This window comes from Amblyraja radiata, chromosome 12, assembly GCF_010909765.2.
Source record: "Amblyraja radiata isolate CabotCenter1 chromosome 12, sAmbRad1.1.pri, whole genome shotgun sequence".
NCBI lineage: Eukaryota > Metazoa > Chordata > Chondrichthyes > Rajiformes > Rajidae > Amblyraja > Amblyraja radiata.
In genome coordinates this window covers 11042407-11062221 of record NC_045967.1, presented here as the reverse complement: position 1 = coordinate 11062221, position 19815 = coordinate 11042407, and the positions used below count along the sequence as shown (strand labels likewise).

The following is a 19815-nucleotide window of genomic DNA, read 5'->3' as shown; positions in this document are numbered from 1 at the left end:
GAGGTTTTCTCTGGAATGTCGGAGGTTGATGGAAGATTTGATAGAAGTATATAACATGATACGGTAAGCAGTCAGAACGTTTTTCCCCAGGGTGGAAATGTCCAACACTAGACATAGCTATAAGGTGAGAGGGGGGAAGTTTAATGGAGATGTGTGGGGCATGATTTCTACACAGTGGGGGGCTGTGGAACATGCTGCCAGGGGTGGTGGTAGATGCAATAGTGCCATTTAAGAGGCTTTTAGATAGGCGCATGGAAATGCAGGAAATAGAGGGGTGTGGATTATGTGCAGACAGATGAGAGCAGCTTAAATTGGCATCATGTTCGCACGAAACATTGTGGGCCGAATCATGAGGCCATAAGTGATAGGAGTAGAATTAGGCCATTCGGCCCATCAAGTCTACTCCACCATTCAATCATGGCTGATCTATCTCTCCCTTCTAACCCCTTTCTCCTGCCTTCTCCCCATAACCTCTGACACCCGTACTAGTCAAGAATCTATCTATCTCTGCCTTAAATATATCCACTGACTTGGCCTCCACAGCCTTCTGTGGCAAAGAATTCCACAGATTCACCACCCTCTGACTAAAGAGTGGCCTGTTCCTGTGCTGTATTGTTCTGTTATATGTAAGTAGAACAGCACGGTACCAGGACTCGAGAACTTGAATTGTAGGGAGAGGCAGGATAGACTTTGACTTTCTTCCCTGAAGGATAGGGGCGGAGTGGTGACTCGATAGGGGTGTACGAAATCATGAGAGGTATCGATAAAGTGAATGGAGACCGTCTTCCTTTGCAGGATAGAGGAGTCCAGAACTAGAGGGTACGGGTTTTGAATGAGAGGGGAAAAATTTAAGAGACCTGAGAAGCAAGGTGTTGGATTTTATAGTCCCTCGCGAAGGATTGATTTCCAGAGCTTGTGCCATGGCGGTTGGAGGTATGACTGCCGGTGGTGAGACAAGAAAAAGTCAGGGTTGTGTAAGACGCTGGAACCAAAAGGATGTGTGGAGTTGGAGGGGAGATGCAGTGACTGGGGAAGAAAGTAACAGCCATTGGTACTGAAGAACAAATGGAGCTTATTTAGTTTTTACAGTTTTAGTTTTAGAGATACAACATGGAAACAGGCCCTTTGGTTCAACGAGTCCACACCAGCCATCGATCACCCATTCACCCCAGTTCTATGTTATTCCACTTTCTCATCCATTCCCTACACAACAGGGGCAATTTACAAAAGCCAATTAACCTACAAACCCGCACGCTTTTGGATTGTGGGAGGAAACCGGAGAAAACCCATGCAGTCACAAGGAGAACGTGCAAACTCCACACACACAGGATCCGAGGTTAGGATCGAACCCGGGTCTCTGGCGCTGTGAGGCAGTGGTTCTGACCAACTGTGCCAACCTAAGCTTCCACGATCGTTTCAGTGCAACGCTTTTTTCACTGATCTGTTGTGTCTCATAGGAAACCGATGCAGAGAGTGTTACTTCAGGGGGCTCACGTGTCCAGGATGTGGATGATGGGGTAGAAACTGTTGAGAGACCCAAAACAAGTCCAGGAAACGCGGAGATCCAGGACGCAGCATCCAACAAGTCACTTCATTCAACAAACAGTTCTGAAAGCACAGAATATGACATCTCCTTCAGGTCCATGGCACACAACCCTGAGGAGGACGATGCACAAAAAACCAACATTAGTCACAGAAGGAGATGGACAAGGGTCTCTGGAAGGATTGCCGAACTACCCGGAGGCATTGCAGGCCCCCTGCACAAACTCCTGGAAGAAATAATGTGTACAGGTGAACCATATTACTTTTTGAAATGAGATCATAAGAGATAGAAGTAGAATGAGGCCATTCGGCCCATCGAGTCTACTCCGCCATTCAATCATGGCTGACCCATCTCTCCCTCGTAACCCCATTCTCCTGCTTCTCTCCATAACCCCTGACACCTGTAAAATCAAGAGTTTGATAGAGTACCTGTCGACAGACCAAATCTCCACGATCTTCTGAGGTGAAGGTTTTTCTTTCATGTGTGTGCAAGGTCACAATTGATGTCCCTCCGAATTGACTTTTTCCTAACCTGTTGTTTATATTCGAGTGTCTGCCCACAATACCATTAGACCCGCATCTTGTTCAAATGCTGACTCCTTTGAGGGAGTCAACAGTGTTCAATTGTCACATGTACAGGCAAAGGAACAATGACATTCTCACTTGCAGCAACTTAACAGACCTGTTATTGGGCAGGTAATATATAATGTTTGTAAGAAGGAACTGCAGATGCTGGAAAATCGAAGGTAGACAAAAGTGCTGGAGAAACTCAGCGGGTGCAGCAGCATCTATGGAGCGAAGGAAATAGGCAACGCTTTGGGCCAAAACCCTTCTTCAGACTGATGTAGGGTGGCGGGGGCTGGGAGAAGAAAGGAGAAAGGAAGAGGGCTGAGGGAGAGCTGAGAAGGGGAGGAGACAGCAAGGGCTACCGGAAATTGGAGAAGTCAATGTTCATGCCGCTAGGGTGCAGACTGCCCAAGCGGAATATAAGTCCTCCTATAGATCCCTTCGATGATGGGGAGGTCAGTATCCATGATGGACCGGGGCAGTGTTCACCACTCTCTGTCATCTCCTTTGTTCCTGGGTGTTCGAATTGTCGAACCAGGCAGCGATGCAACCAGTCAGTGTTTGTCGACAGACCAAATCTCCTCCATCATCTGAGGTTAAGGTTTTTCTTTAATGTGTATGCAAAGTCACAGTTGCTGCCTCACAGCGCCAGAGACCCGGGTTTGATCCTGACTGCGGCTGCTGTTTGTACCTAGTTTGTACTTTCTCCCCATGACTGCGTTGGGGAGTCTCCGGTTTCTTCCCACACTCCGAAGACGTACACGTTTGTAGGTTAATTGGCTTCAGTAAAAATTATAAATTGGCCCTAGTGTGTAGGGTAGTGCTAGTGTATGGGGATCGATCGCTGGTCTGGGCCGAAGGGTCGGTTTATGAGCTGTATCTCCAAATTAAACAAAACTAAACAGAGAAAACGTTCATCATAGAAACATAGAAAATAGGTGCAGGAGGAGGCCATTTGGCCCTTCGAGCCAGCACCGCCATTCATTGTGATCATGGCTGATCATCCCCTATCAATAACCCGTGCCTGCCTTCTCCCCATATCCCTTGACTCCACTAGCCCCTAGAGCTCTATCTAACTCTCTCTTAAATCCTTCCAGTGACTTTCCTCCACTGCCCTCTGTGGCAGGGAATTCCATAAATTCACAACTCTCTGGGTGAAAAAGTTTTTTCTTTCCTCAGTTTTAAATGACCTCCCCTTTATTCTAAGACTGTGGGCCCTGGTTCAGGACTCGCCCAACATTGGGAACATTTTTCCTGCATCTAGCTTGTCCAGTCCTTTTATAATTTTATGTTTCTATAAGATATCCCCTCATCCTTCTAAACTCCAGTGAATACAAGCCTAGTCTTTTCAATCTTTCCTCATATGACAGTCCCGCCATCCCAGGGATCAATCTCGTGAACCTACGCTGCACTGCCTCAACCACAAGGATGTCCTTCCTCAAATTAGGAGAGCAAAACTGTACACAATACTCCAGATGTGGTCTCACCAGAGCCCTGTACATGTTCCATCTTTCTTGAGGAAGCAAGTGCAACATTAACCTAAAGCAGGGAGTTGGATAAATGCTGAACGGGTAACGTTTGGTGAGATGTGGGTAAAGAAAGAGTGGTTTAATTATTTAATACTCTTTAATAATTTCCCCTTTTCTGTTTTTAATTATATTGCAGTGTTTACCCGCCCTTAGGATATCAATGTAGAGGAAGGAATTGCAGATTAACCAAAAATAGGCACAAAAAGCTAAAGTAACTCAGTGGGACAGGCAGCATCTCTGGTGAGAAGGAATGGGTGACTTTTTGGGTCTCGACCCTTCAGTTGGAAGATGGGTCTCGACCCGAAACGTCACCCATTCCTTCTCTCCAGAGATGCTGCCTGTCCCGCTGAGTTACTCCAGCATTTTGTGTCTATCTTAGGATATCAATTGTGTTTGTGATTTGACTAAATGTGGTCTCCATCAGACTTCACAAGTGTACTTTTCTTTTGCAGAGCAAGGTTACTTCAAGATAACGTTAGCAATGAAACTGTTAAAATATATCCTGGTAATCACGAAGAAGTAAGTGGCCTGTGAATAATGTACTTAACAATTGGCAAACAGTAGATTGTAATTTACACTTGAGGAAAGTATATCCCATTTCACCCACTATCCTGCCCACCCGCGTCTACCGATATCCCTTCCTCTGGCGTTACATTTCACTCCTTCTTCCTTAACCCACCACTCTACCTCCAGGAGCCTCAGGTCGGCCGACTTGGGGCTACTGACTATCCCGCGGTCCAGGTACAAGCTCAGGGGTGACCGTGCTTTTGCGGTTGCAGCACCTAGACTGTGGAACAGCATCCCTCTTCTCATCAGAACTGCCCCCTCCATCAACTCATTTAAGTCTAGACTTAAAACTTATTTCTACTCACAAGCATTTCTTGAGGTCCTCTGAGGGAGCGCTGTATGTATGTATTTATATATGTATTGTTAGATCTGTGTACCACTGTATGAAACACGTTAGTACCTGCACTGATATAAAGCACTTTGGTCAACGAGAGTTGTTTTTAAATGTGCTATAGAAATAACATTGACTTGACTTATCTGACACCCTTTTGTCTCCTTTTTATCTCTAGCCTTTGTCTAACGTCTGCCGATCAAACCCCCTCTCCTCTCACCTGTATCCACCTATCACTTGCCCAACTTTGTCCCGTCCCCACCTCTTTTCCAGCTTTCTTTGCCCTACTACAATCAGTCTGAAGAAGGTTCCGACCCAAATCAGGCAGATGCTGGTTTAAACCAAAGATAGATACAAAATGCTGGAGTAACTCAGCGGGACAGGCAGCATCTCTGCAGAAAAGGAATGGGCGATGTTTCGGGTCAATACTGTTTGTTGCCTCTCTCGCTGAGTTACGCCAGCATTTTGTGCCTTCTCTCCAAAGATGCTGCCTGTCCCACTGAGTTACTACAGCATTTTGTGTCTATCACCAGTCTGAAGAAGGGTCTCGACCCGAAACCCATTCCTTCTCACCCATTCCTTCTCTCCAGAGGTGCTGCTTGTTCCACTGAGTTACTCCAGCATTTTGTATCTATCTTCGGTTCAAACCAGCAAACCACAAGTCTTTAATTGTAGACAGACACATAAAGCTGGAGTAACTCAATGGGTCAGGCAGCATCTCTGGAGAAAAGGAATAGGTGACGTTTTGGGTCGAGTCCCTTCTTCAGTGTTTGATTGTGTTGGCATTGAATCCTCATGTGCGTGTGCTATTTTTTACTCTTTGTGTTATGTTACTTAACATAATAAAATAAATAAAATGTATTATTATTACTTACACAGATCTCTGAAGAAATCTGTCGACCGGTTCTTGAGTAAAGAGCAGGTAGCTTCGTACATAGATCAACTCAGAGAGGTGTTGTGGCCAAATGGAATCCCAGCTTGTCCACCTCCAGAAAGATCTTATGAAGAAAAAGCCATTGCAAAAGAAAAAGCCATTGAGTTACTGCTGAGCAAAGCGCCAGGTAAAGTTAGGTTTCCCAGACATTTTGTTGAAGTTTCCAGCACCCACAACCCTCACTCCGCTCCCATCCCTTCCAGTCTATTCTTGCCCTATTCTTGCCCCTTTAACCTGCTCTGAGGCTGACAGTCTTTCTGCCGAGTCCAATCCTATTACTCACTGCAGCGGCAAAAGTAGATTTGCTGGAGGAACTCAGTGTGTCAGGCTGCATGTGTGGATGGAATGGACAGGTGATGTTTCGGGTTGAGACCCTTCATCTGGACTCTCGTGCCTCCTATTATTTAACCATGGTTAGTGTCAATCCCCGGACTGGTTTCAAACAAGACGGGAATATTCCAATCCCAATTGTAACTTACCTAAGTGAACCCGAGGATGTAAAAAAACTTGTTTCATCCTATATTAAATACTGCAGATGCTGAAAATCCATGAATGAATAAATGATACTTTATTGTCATATGTACCTAGTTACAGTGAGATGCTTTTTGTATACAACCCAGTGTTGCCACTTGGTGGCGCTGACAAAGTTACAAAAGTGCCCAAAAGTTCTATCCAAAGATACTAGAGGAACCTTTGGTCCTATCTACTGATTTTCGCCGCCAACTCCTCGTCAAATACTCAGCAGGTTGGGCAGCAAGTGTGGAGAAATAAAACACACTAGTTAATGTTTCAGCTCTCTGATCTTTCACTAGAACTAGGAAAAGTTAAGGGGCTGTCCCACTTGGGCGACCTAATCCGCGAGGTCTGGCGAGTTTTCCCTCGACTCATACTCGCAGCATGGTCGACACGAGGTCGTAGGAGGTCTTCTCCTTCATGCTCGAGAGTGGTCTCCGCGTACTCAAAGCCTCAGCTAGGTCGCGGCGTATTTTTCAACATGTTAAAAAATGCCTGCGAGTAAAAAATGGTCGCCATGAAAAAAATCGATACTTTTTTTTACTCGTAGGTTCAGTCGTAGTAGGTTGGCATGTTAGTCGTAAGTAATCGAGGGTAGTCGAAGGTAGTCGTAGATAGTCTTCATCATAGTCGAAGGGAGGTCGGAAGAAGGTCTTCTACATAGTCGAAGGAGGTCTTCAACATGTCATTTTTTCAAACTCTTCTAAACTCGCCAATTAGGTCGCCCAAGTGGGACAGCCCCTTGAGACATTTAGGGCTGCGGGGAAAGGAAAATGGTGGGGGGAACAAAAGGGGATGTTAGTGATTGTTTGCAATCAAGGGAGATCGATGGACACAAGTGGTGGTGGAGTCTAGACGTCATTACCAATGACTAAAAATCCAGAATTTATGTCATTAAAACTTTTTGCCCCAGCATGTGATTTGAATTCATGAGAGCCTCTGGATTATAATGCAGTATTTGTAACTATCATGCTACCGTTCAGCAGTTGTGTCCCTAAGCTTTGGAATTCCATCTTGAACCACCCTGCCTTCCTTTCTCCTCTTACTTTAAGAAACTCAAAACCTATTTCTGTGATTAAGCATTTGTTCATCTGCCGCAGATCTTCTGGAACCATTGGTTGTAAATGATTTGTGTACCATCTCCAAAACCTTCACATCCTTCTTGTGATCTGTACTTAGGTTGTGAAGAATTGGTTTGTTCCATTCAAGACTCCAGTTGAGTTTCTGATGGTGGCAGGATGTTGTAGACTCATGGAGGTGTACGGGATGGAAATACACCCTTCAGCTTAACATGTTCATGCCAATCAGGTTGCCCAACTGAGCTAGTCCCATTTGGGGCAGTACAGAGTTGCTGCCTTATGGTGCCAGAGACCCGGGTTCGATCCTGACTGTGTACATTCTCCCTGTAACTGCATGGGGTTTCACCGGATGCTCCGGTTTTCTCCCACACTCCAAAGACTGTAAATTGTAAATTGTCCCCAGTGTGAAGGACAGTGCTAGTGAACGGGGTGATCACAGGACTTGGTGGGCCTGTTTCCGCGCCGTATCTCTAAAGTCAACCAAATTTGGACTCGTTGGGCAGAAGACCCTCTTTCAATGCTGTGTCTCCCTCTAAAAAAGTTTTCATTTGCACCAACATTAAAACATGGGGATTAAAATTTAGCTCAGCCTATCAATTTATAACAAAAGTTGCCTGTAAGTGTGACCTTTATGAATCGCAAGATATTTTAATTTGACACCAGTTTTCGAACGTGCTGATATTTGCAAAACTAGAACACTGCAGATGCGAGAAACCTGAAATAAAAACAGAGACTGCTGGAAATATTCATCAGGTCAGGTAGCATCTGAGGAGTCGTATACAGGATTACCGTGACGGGATGGTGATCTTTACTTTGTTTTATTTCAGCATTTTTCCTAAAGTTACTACATGGAAAAGAAGTCATCAACAATCTAATGACAGTATTTCAAGATGTGGAAACCAACAAGAGATTAGTATATGTAAGTACCACTAAATTAAATGCTCTCCGCATTCCCCTACAACACGCAGTTGAGAGTGTTTGATTGTTGTATGTACCGACAACGAAACAATGAAATTCTTACTTGCGGAGCTTAACGGGCCTGTTGCACAATACATGCAGATAATATATACACACTCCCCGACTTACACAATAGGCGACTTATGTAAACTCACACCATTTTGTACTCAGTCCCGAGTGCAATCAAGGCAGTTTGTAATTTCCACAACACTCATGTTTACACCAGAAACAAGCCGCGCATGGTGGCGATGCTTACCTAGAAGGCCATGCACCACAGAAAGTGCTCCAATGGCGAGAGCCAGTGATTCTAACTTGCGTAAAATCTAACTAACATAAAGGGCCTGTCCCACTTGGCTGTCATTTGCGCCTCATTTACGCATCATATGTAAAATAGGTCGACGCAAGGTCACGCGCAGGTCACGCGTCATCATGTCGTCTGGTGCGTGTGACGTCATTAGAATACCCTGCGGCGCATGGTTACACACGGTGACGTACAATGCATCACCACGCGATACGTGTGAGACGTCGGGATGCAGCGTGCGACGCCAATGCGTCAGCGTGCGTACCCAATGCGTCAGCGTGCATACGCGATACGTCACGCAGGTGGCGCGCAAGGATTTCGTACAGCACCGGAGTGCCGCGCGATACCGCTCGCAACTCCACTCCTCCACGCCTCTCCATGCGCCCGTCCCACGCTACCCACACGCTACCCGTGCGTCACAATGCGTAAATGAGGCGCAAATGACGGCCAAGTGGGTCAGGCCCTTAACGATTCACAGAACGTAACCCTTACATAAGTCGGGAGTGCCTGTAATAAACAAAAAATCTATAAATTAATAACCTCAATATGGGTGCAAAAATGCCTGAGGTCCTTAGTGCAACCAGCGGTAGTCCATAGGTTAGTGTTGTGTCATGTTCAAGAACCTGATGGTCACAGTTTTCCAACTCCTGCACCTTCTTCCCGATGGTAGGAGTGAAGTGAGAGCATGGCCAGGGTGGTGTGGGTCTTTGATGATGCTGCCTGCCTCTTTGATCCTTTAGGGATGGTGGGGAGGTCATTACCGGTGATGGTTTCACCCAAGATAGCCTGAAAATGTTAATTACACAGGATTGTCAAAAAGTAGATACAAAGTGTGGGAGTAACTCAGCATCTCTGAAGAAAAAGGATTGGTGACGTATCGGGTCGGGATCCCTCTTCAGACTGAAAGTAGGGAATGGAGGGGGGGGGGGGGGGGGGGGCAGGGAGTGTAGAGGTAAAGTATGTAGAGGTTACTTTATATTAGAGAATTTAATGTTCATACCGCTGGGTTGTAAGCTATCGATGCGAGATATGAGATGCTGATCCTCCAATTTGCGTGAGGCCTCACTCTGGCAATGGAAGAGACCCAGGACGGAAAGGTCAGTATGGGAATGGGAAGGGGAGTCTGGGAGATCGCATAGACTCCCCTCGGCGGACCAAGTGTAAGTGTTCGGCGAGTCTACGTTTGGTTTCACCGATGTACAGGAGCTCACATCGCGAACACCAGATGCAGTCGATGAGGTTAAAGAAGATACACGTGAACCTCTGTCTTATGTCTAACCTGAAAGGACTGTCGGGGTCTCTGGATGGAGTCGAGGGAGGAGGTACAAGGACAAGGTGTAAGGGAGGTGGTACGAGCACAAGAAGATAGCGAGCGAGGGAGTCTTTTGGATGAGATGTTAATTGAGGTCATGTTAGCTTTCTCATGCAGAGGTGAAACGGAACTCTTGTTGTGTGCTGGCCTAGGTTTCACCTTCAACCATCATCACTAAAATCGATTGACATTTTTGCTGTTTGCGTGCCAACTTGCTTTGCCCTGATGCAAACTCACTGCATGCAAATTGATTGAACGGATGAATGAAAGATACAGCATGGAAACAGACCCTTCAGCCCACTGATTGTATGCCAACCATTGATCACCCATTCACACTAGTTCCAAATGAGTCATCCCATTTTTGGATCCCCTCCCCACGCACTTAGCGGCAATTTACAGAGTCCGATTAACCCACAAACCCGCACGTCTTTGGGATGTGGGAGGAAGTTGTTGCCCCCAACATCTCTCACCAACTTCGACAGATGCGCTGTAGAAAACATTTTATCGGGACGCATCACAGCATGGTTTGGGAACAGCTCCATTCAAGACCGCAAGAAATTGCAGAGAATTGTGGACGCAGCCCAGTCCTTCTTAAACACTAACTTCATCATGTATGTGTACACTGTTGTAATCATGCAGAGTTTTTCCGCTGACTGGATAGCACGCAACAAAAGTTTTCCACTGTACCTCAGTACATGTGACAATAAACTAAACTAAATATGTCTGGAGCACCGGAGGAAACACACGTGTTCATGGGGAGAACGTGTAAACTCCACACAGACAGCACCAAAGGTTGGTCTCTGGCGTTGAGCGGCAGCAACTCTACCAGCTGCGCCACTGGGCCGCCCTAAATTGCCTGTGACGTTTTTTTATAATGACAACGACAACATGAGTTAATTGTCCATAAGTTCCTTTGGAAAAGGTCATGATAAGCAATAAATACAATCACTTGCCCTTCAAATGAATAAAAGAACTAATGGTTTTTAAATGGTGAGAAATTAGCAGACGTTGATGTATGCAAAGAGCCAGGAGTCCTGTCGTGAGTGTGATGTGGAAAGAAAACATGTAGACACAGCAGACCATTCGTAGGTTGTTTTTTTTTATTGCAAGAGGGTGGAATACAAAATCTGTCTTGCCGACATTGTACCGAGCTTTGGGAAGAGAATGTTTAAAGTAGTTTGTGTAATGGACACAAAAAGCTGGAGTAACTTTGTCCCGTTACTCCAGTTTTTTGTGTTTATCTTCGGTTTAAACCAGCATCTGCAGTTCCGTCCGACACACAGTCGCTGTAATGTTCATCCAAGAGCTCAAGGATTTACTTGACTTGGGGTGCGTTAGGTTTGGCCCGCTTGATCCATTTCTAAGTTGAACTGGCTGTGAGGAATAATGAATGTAGAACGGCACTTGCAGGGACGTAACAGAACGTGGTGATTTTATTGAAACGTGCATGGTTTTCGGAGAGGTTGACTAGATGCTAGATGGACATGCTGAAATTCAGTGGCACACTCTCAGGATAAACCATCAGCTAGTTAGCACTGGGCTGAGGAGAAATGTCAATGTGAAGAGGCCTAAATCCCCAGAATTCTGTACATTGGCGTGTTTGGATGCTCTGCCTGTTTATGTTCAAGCTAGAGGTTGAAAGATTTTTGGAAACTTTGATCAGAAAGGAGACAACATCTGCCAAAGTCTCACTGAATAAATAGAACAGGGTGAATAATAAAGGGGTGAATGGTTTCTTCAGTTTCATTTTTATATAAGCTTTCTTTCTCAAATACAGATGAACGCATCCCACAAATAGGTAACGGATTAGTATTAACCTTAATGCCCCTGTCCCACTTAGGAAACCTGAACGGAAACCTCTGGAGACTTTGCGCCCCACCCAAGGTTTCCGTGCGGTTCCCGGAGGTTGCAGGTGGTTGCCGGAGGTTGCAGGTAGTGGAAGCAGGTAGGGAGACTGACAAAAACCTCCGGGAACCGCACGGAAACCTTGGGTGGGGCACAAAGTCTCCAGAGATTTCCGTTCAGGTTTCCTAAGTGGGACAGGGGCATTACTCTCTTTTTTCCACTCAGCTGAGATTTTATTGATCGGTAGCCCTGGTGTTGCTGAAATATAACATTTTGTGTTTTGTGTTTTTGTTTTCCAATTTGTGTTTACCTGAGAGGCAACCTTTTCATATAAAGGAAGGTGGGTATATGGGACGAGCTGCCAAAGGAGGTAGTTGAGGCAGGTGACATGACATTTTAAGGACATTTGGACAGGTACATGGATAGGAAAGATTTAGAGGAATATGAACCAAATGCAGGTAGGTGGGATGAGTGGAGACAGAGCATCTTGGTTGGCATAGGCAGGTTGGGCCGAAGGGCCTGTTTCCAAGCTGTATGACTCTATAAAGCATCACACTAATATTGATTAACAATCTGTGCTTCTAAAGTTTCTTTGAACAAAGTGACTATTTTTAAAGTGTTATTTGGGCAATCCTATTCATAGAGTCACACAGCACGGAACGAGGCCCTTCGTCCCAAATTGCCCATGCTGACCAAAAAGCCCCATCTTTAACTAGTTCCAGCTGCCCATGTTCAGCCCATAGCCCTCTAAACCTTTCCTAGCCAGGAGTGGCACGGTGGCACAGAGGTTGAGTTACTGCCTTACAGCACCAGAGACCCGAGTTCGATCCTGACTACGGGTGCTGTATGGAGTTTGTATGTTCTCCCCGTGAATGTGTGCATTTTCCCCCAGGACTCTGGTTTCCTCCCACACTCCAAAGACGTACAGGTTTGTAGGTTAATTGACTTTGGTAAAATTGTAAATTGTCCCTCGTGTGTGTGGGATGTGGGATAGTGTTTGTGTGCTTAGATCACCGGTCGGCACGGACTCGGTGGGTCGAAGGGCCTGTTTCCGCACTGTATCTCTAAACTAATCTAAGCTAAACCCGATGAAGATAACCTTTCATTCGGATGAATGAGTCTTTCATTTTGAATTGATATTGTGTTGTACATATGTAAATTAATCACATGTTTTGTGTGTGTGTGTGTGTGTGTTGTGCATTTATACAGACAGCCCTGGTGTTTCTGCTATTTGAACTCTTTCCAGAGGTAAAGGGCTCATGGAAAGAAGATCCTGGGCTTTGCTTGGAAGACCTCAATGTTGACCAGTTAAATGAGGGACCGTTGTGAAGAAGCTCGAGAATTGCCTGGTTTCATGAAGAGTGGCTTGTGTTAGAATGCTCTACGTCCACAGAGGGCTAAGGAAATTCGGCATGGCTCCAGTTATTCTTGCCAATTTCTGTAGATTCACCGTAGAAAGCATCCTCTCCAGATGCATCACAGCTTGGTACGCAATTACTGTTCACCAAGACTACAGGAAACTACAGAGATCTATGGGCGCAGCCCATTCCAGCACTCACACCAGCCTCCCCTCCCTCCACGACATTGACTCCATCTGCATTTCACACTGCCAGAGGAAAGCAGACAACATAATCAAAGCCCACTCACTCCCTAGTCGTTCCCTCTATTCCCCTCTCCCATCGGACAGAAGATGCAAAAGCTCAATAGGACATACCACTAGATTCAAGAAAATCTTCTTCCCCGCTGTTATCCGAATCTTGAAAGGACGTCGTATATGCTGGGAATGAATTTGTGACCTTCCAATCTACCTCATTGTGTTCTGTTTGTTCTCTTAGTCATGCACATTATACTATGGATACAAACACTTTTTCTTCATTGTACACATGACAATAATGCTTCAATACCTGGCAAAAAGGTACTTTGCAGTCAGCAGTGTTTTCTCCTCTGCGTTTAGGTTGACCTGGCCTGATGCAAGTACAGCTTGAGGGAGCACAGACGTTTACACTTCGTTTCCATCATCGGGTCTACTCCATGATGTTGCTGCACATTGATTATTGCTTTTAAAGATGCTCTATGTTTCAGCATTGCTCTATGTTTCAGCATTGCTGGCTACTGTTGACACCAAAGTATCTGAATTTCCACAAGTGCCTTAACGTTGGTGTTTACACAAAGCATTCCACAGTTAATGCAAGCCATTCAACTGAAATGGGCTTTAAAGCTCTGCCACAGATATAGAAAGAACAGTGTGCCTTCAATTCCTGCTCCCCATGGAATTCTTCAATGGATCCAAAATGAACAGATACAGGACACTCCGACAGTCCACACAGATATTCATCTCCAGTGACCCTTGCTCAATCCTGGCCTTGAGTGCTGTCTGTGAGTTTTCACGTTCTACCTGTGATCCCCTTGGCCTCCGCCACATGTTCAGGTTTCCTTCCAGGTGCCAATGATGTGTGGTTTGGTAGGTTATTCTGTACATTGACCCTAGTGTTTGGGTGAATGGTGAAATCTGGGAACTGCGCCTACATGGGTCAGGGCATTGCGTACAGGAGAGACGCAGAGTGCTGTTTACAAGGTCCAGCAGGGAGGTTGGGATGGAATTGGATTGACTGAATCGGATCGAATGGCCACTCCTGCACCTATTGTCTATTGAAGTGTGTGGGGGAGATGATGGTAAACACCAACCAAGTTGTTGTGAGATGTTGACCTGCATGGAGATAAAGGGGCAATGGGGGGGGGGGGGGGGGGATAAAGCAATGCAGGTGGATTCATACAGATGTAAGGTCCATTTGAAGAGGACCACAGGAAGAAGGAGAACAGACTGAAGTCATCATCATTCCATCCAGGGGATCTTGGACAAAACACAAAGTAATGGAGTAACTCAGCGGATCAGGCAGCATCTGTGGAAAGAATAGTCAGCAGGCATTTTCGGTTGTGCCCCTTCTTCAGACTGATTGTAATAGGGGGGAGAAATCTAGTGAAGAGAGGTATGGGCAGGACAAAAGCTGGCAAGTAATTGGTGGATATAGGTGAGAGGCTTGGACTGCAGATGGATGGAGTAAATGTTAGAGATGAAAAGGAGGCAAAGGGGTCTTGCATAAGGGGAGAGGAGAGGAGTGAAATATAAAGCCAGAGGGATGGATATATCCAAGTGGCTCCATGTCAACCATCACCAGTTGTTGAATACGGACATTTGTTCTTAATAAATTCTCGATCTTTCACAAAAAAACTACTGGTTACTACTCAATTTGTTCAAGAAAAAAAAAAATCAATCTCAGAGATATTGAGTTTTTATGAAACCTTTAAAGTGAAAGGCTTTGATAGAGTGGATACTGTGTGAATGTTTACACTTGCAGAGAAATTGAAGACATATATATTAAAGACGGTTACCAAGAAATATTGGTTGGCATGGGTGAGTTGGGCCAAAGGGCCTGTCTCCATGGTGTATGACTCCATGACACTCTATCAAGTGGGAAATTTTGGTAGGCGGCGCGACTCTCGTCAGCAGCGGCCTCTGCAGTCCGTCTGCGTTTTTATTATTTTATGTCTATGTTTTTATGTAGTTTTTGTTATTTTTTGTTGGGGTATGTGTGTGGGGGGGAGTGGTTAACTTTTAAATCTCTCCCTGCACGGGAGACCCGACCTTTTCTTTGTCGGGTCTCCGTTGTCGTTGGGGCTGCAACGAGGAGCGGCCTCCAACAGGAAGACCGGGGGCTGTGGTGCCGACTACTCACCTCACCGTCGCGGAGCTGGCCGAGTCCAGAGCGGGTGGAGCTGTGGTGGACGCTGCTGCGGCCCGACCTCTGGAGATTCGGTGGCTGCAACTGCGGGTTTGGCGGACAGTGACACCGGGAGCCCGCGGGTCCCTGGAGGGAGACCGCTTTTCCGGGCTCCCGCAACGGCGACTTCTCCCGCCCGAGTTGCGGGGTTGAAGAGCTCCTGGAGCGGGGCCTTACAGCACCGCCCCGCGCGGCTTGGAATGGCTGCGGGAGTTTGCGAGCGCGCGCCGGGGGCTCTAACACCAAGACCCGGTGTGCAACCTTGCATCACCCGGCGTGGCTTTAATGGCCACGGGACAATCTACCATCGCCCGCCGGGGGCTTTGACTTTGACTCTGACATCGGGGGGGGGGGGGGGGAGAGTGCAGTGGAGAGAAAAGTTTTTTTGGCCTTCCATCACAGCAATGTGATGGATGTTTATGTAAATTATGTTGTGTCTTGGGTCTATTTGTTTGTAATGTATGGCTGCAGAAACGGCATTTCGTTTGGACCTCAAGGGGTCCAAATGACAATAAATTGAATTGTATTGTATTGTATAAATTTGGTAATAGGCAGATACGAATTAACTCGTTTTTTGGACTACCATCTGTAAACGGGCCAGACCAGTCAAGATGGCAGACTAACTTCTCCAAAGAACGTGTGTCTACAACAATCCAGTCATTTTGTTCCCAATAGTTTTTTTTTAAATTCCTTGTTTTTAATTGAATTATTTGGATTCACCACAGTGCCAATGTACTCATTAGTATAGATGCATTGAAGGGGAGGTTAGACAAGTTTGTGGAGGAGAAGGGACCAGAGGGTTGTGTTGATAGATTTCTATGAGGAAAAGTTGGAGGAGGCTCTTGTTGGACATGAATGCTGCAATAGTCTGTGTTTGTCTTTGGAGTGTGGGAGAAAACCAGGAAACCCACGCGGTCACAGGGAGAATGTGCTTACTCCACACAGACAGCATTTGAGGTCAGGATCAAGGAAGCAACTGTGCCAGCAAAGCATTAATGAAAAGAATACACAATGCCTTTTGCAAAGCAATAACTCTGTTCCTCCCCACAAGTGTTGCAGCTCGCATCACAGCATGGATTGGGAACCGCTCCATCCAAGACTGCAAAAAATTGCAGAGAGTTGTGGATTTAGCCCAGACCATCACACAAAGCAACCTGCAAGAAGTTTGTATGTTCTCCTTGTACCGTGTGGATTTACTCCGAGATCTTCAGTTTCCTCCCACACACCTAAGACGTACAGTTTGAAGGTTAATTTGCTTGGTATAAATGTAAATTGTCCACAGTGTGTAGGATAGTGTTAATGTGCAGGGATCGGTGTGGACTCGGTAGGCCGAAGGACCTGTTTCCATGCTGTATCTCTGAACTAAATTAAACTAAACCTCCTTTTGATTGACTCTATTTACACCTCACGCTGCCTCGCCAAGGCCACCAGCGTAAGCAAGGGCTAGTCGCACCCCCAGTCACTCCCTCTTCTCTCTCCCATCAGACAAAAGTACAGAAGTGTGAAAACGCACACCTCCATATTCAGGGACAGTTTCTTCCCAGCTGTCATCTGGTAACTGAACCATCCTATCACCAACTAAAGAGCGGTTCTGAGCTACTATCTACCTCATTGGAGACCCTCAGACTATCTTTGATCAGACTTTATCTTGCACTAAACGTTATTCCCTTTATCATGTATGTATCTGTACACTGTGGACGGCTCGATTGTGATTATGTATTGTCTTTCTGCTGACTGGTTAGCCCGCAACAAAATGTTTTCACTGTAGCTTGGTACATGTGACAATAAACTAAACTCAACTCTTTGTGAGTTCTGCTTTACGCTTTGTACTAGGCTCTTGCTTCCTTCTCCTGACTGCCTTGCTCTCCATTTTAAGCAACGCCTTTACCATTTGGGTCTTCAGACTTTAAAATTCCTTTCCTAAAACTTCCTACATTTCTCTATCATTTAGTCCTATCTTTTTAAAATCTTAAGCATTGGTCCCTTTGCCTTGTTCACGCTTTGTGACACACTTTGGGACATCTTGCTACTTTTAAGAGCGTTACATCAGCGCAAACTATTGCTATTGTTACGAGTGTAAATGGCACATAGAAGAAAGAATAAAATAAGACTTAAAGGGCATTTAATTACTAATCTGTGCACAAAACGTGCTTGTTTTGCATCAGACTGTCAACCCAAATAAGAAAAAGAATGGGACTTAATTTCAGATTGGTCGTTATTAGAATCCAAATTCATTTCAAATTCATACAGACTACTTTGAAGAAACCAATGATAAACATACATAAAATGTTTCTAATCCATTGGGGGGCGCAGTGGCAAAGCTGGGAGAGCTGCTGCTTCAATGCACCAGAGACCTGGTTGCAATCCTGACTATGGGTGCTGTCTGTGTGGAGTTTGCACGTTCTCTCAGCAGCCGCGTGGGTTTCCACTGGGTGCTCCCACATCTCGTAGACGTGCGGGTTTTCAGGCTAATTGACCTCTGTAAATCCCCCCTAGTGTGTAGGGAGTGGATGCGAAAGTACGGTGACATAGAACTAGTGTGAACGGGTGATCGATAGTGCGAGCTCGATGGGCCAAAGAGCCTGTTTCCACGCTATACCTTTCAATCAGTCAAAACTGGACAGTAATGTTAGGGGCAATGTATTCTTGGCTGTAAAGGGGTGAGCGGAGCACTGCTGACCTAAATTTACTCCACATTCACCATAAGGATAAGTGGATCAATGTCAATCTAGCCCGTGTGATGTTTTGAACAAGGCCTTTTAAACTATCTTGTCTAAATGTTGGTGAGTCTACCCTCTTCCAAGCTCTCCACCGTAACCCATTGCTCCATCTAGTGTCTCAGATGCAAAGCATTTGCACCTCATCCACAGAATACAGGAATGTTGAAACACATTAGCTAGAATTTCCACTTGAAGGGCATTTAAGACTTTGTCAGTGGTCCAACCCAAATCTGTGTTTAACAATCCATTACTCTTAAGGTAGAGTCATACAACAAGGCAGCGGGCCCTTTGGCCCATCTTGGTCATGCTGGCCAGGATGCCCCTTCTCAACGTCCCACCTGCCCGTGTTTGGTCCATATCCCTCTCAACCTTTCTTATCCACGTACCTGTCTAAATGTATATTAAATGTTGTTATAGCACCTGCCCCCTCTGGCAGCTCATTCCATACACTCACCACCCTAAGTGTGAAAAGGTTGCCCCTTAGGTTCCTATTAAATCTTGCTCCTCACACCTTAATCCTATGTCCTCTGGTTCTTGATTCCCGTACTCTGGGTAAAAGACTGGGCATCTAACCGACTGTGCATCTATTCCCGTCATGATCTTAAACACCTCTATAAGATCAGCCCTCATCCTGCAGCATTCCAAAGAACAAAGTCCTAGCCTGCCCAACTTCTCTCTATAGCTCAGGCACTCAGGTCCTGGCAATTTGTATTTGATTGTGCCAACCAGGTCTGTTCAGTTATCATCCCCCTCCTCATCTGGATCAACTATTCACCCACCAGTCTCCATCCCGTCCCTCTTTGTTCAACTATGAGCTTGTGATCTTTCCCGTTCTCTCTCAGTCCTGCTGCACAGGGCTGCTTGACCCAAAACCTACACCCTTTGCCCCCACGGATGCTGCTTGATCCACCAAGTTTGATTGAATGAAAGATACGGCATGGAAACAGGCCCTTCTGCCTACTAATTCCATCGATCACCGGTTCACACGTTCTATGTTATCCCAATTTCACATTCACTCCCTACACACTAGGGGGCAATTCACAGAGGCCAAGTAACCCACAAATCCGTACGTCTTTAGGTTTGTGGGAGCACCCAGCAGAAACCCACTGTCACAGTGAGAACGTGCAAACTCCACATGCAAGACCCGAGGTCAGGATCGAACCCGGGTCTTTAGCGCTGTGAGGCATCAGTTCTACCACTGTGCTGCTTTGTGTGTTTTTCCACCAATTTGTTTGTTGTTCCAGACTCCAGCATTTGCATTCCAAATGTGTTTTAACAGTACTTTATCTCTAGAGCCCTTTAGGATAGTCTGGCATAAATGCACAACATTCATTTTCTTTTTTATACACGTTTTCTATTTTTCCCTCCTAGGGTCAATATTCCATAGTTAGCTGTATTAAGTGAACGGCCACATATAGTTGATCACAATTCTGCAATATCAATATTCATTATTCACATCTAATCACAAATAGTTTTTGTCAAATTTAATAATTATTTCAATAAATTAAATATTTTCAGTAGTTTATCATATTGGAAGCATAAGATTACAATAAACTCTCGTTATAACTGACCATGAGTGAGGGGTGGGGGGGGAGAGAGAAATAATGTTTGTTATGGTTGATTGTCCGCTATAACTGAGTAAGGAATTATCAGTGTATGTAGTGGAAACAAAGAACTGCAGGTGCTGGATAATACACAAAAGGATTACACAAGGTGCTGGAGTAACTCAGCAGGTCAGGGAGCACCTCTGGAGAACATAGGTGATGTTTCGGGTCGACACCCTTCTTCGGACTCTCGGTCCGCATCCGAGCCTGGAATCCAGGTGAGGTGACTCTCCTT

The 19815-nt window shown here is 45.6% G+C and overlaps 1 protein-coding gene across 1 annotated transcript in view; it reads left to right on the top strand.

Moving 5' to 3' along the window:
* Positions 1 to 14204, top strand: part of LOC116978933 — a 60914-nt gene extending 46710 nt beyond the window's left edge. Inside the window, exons 12-16 of the mRNA XM_033030234.1 lie at positions 1458 to 1791; positions 4091 to 4157; positions 5416 to 5597; positions 7890 to 7981; positions 12687 to 14204. Of these exons, the coding sequence (XP_032886125.1) occupies positions 1458 to 1791; positions 4091 to 4157; positions 5416 to 5597; positions 7890 to 7981; positions 12687 to 12806 (795 nt within the window). The 3' untranslated portion in view covers positions 12807 to 14204. The remainder of the gene's footprint in view (positions 1 to 1457; positions 1792 to 4090; positions 4158 to 5415; positions 5598 to 7889; positions 7982 to 12686) is intronic.
* Positions 14205 to 19815: the final 5611 nt, after the last annotated feature.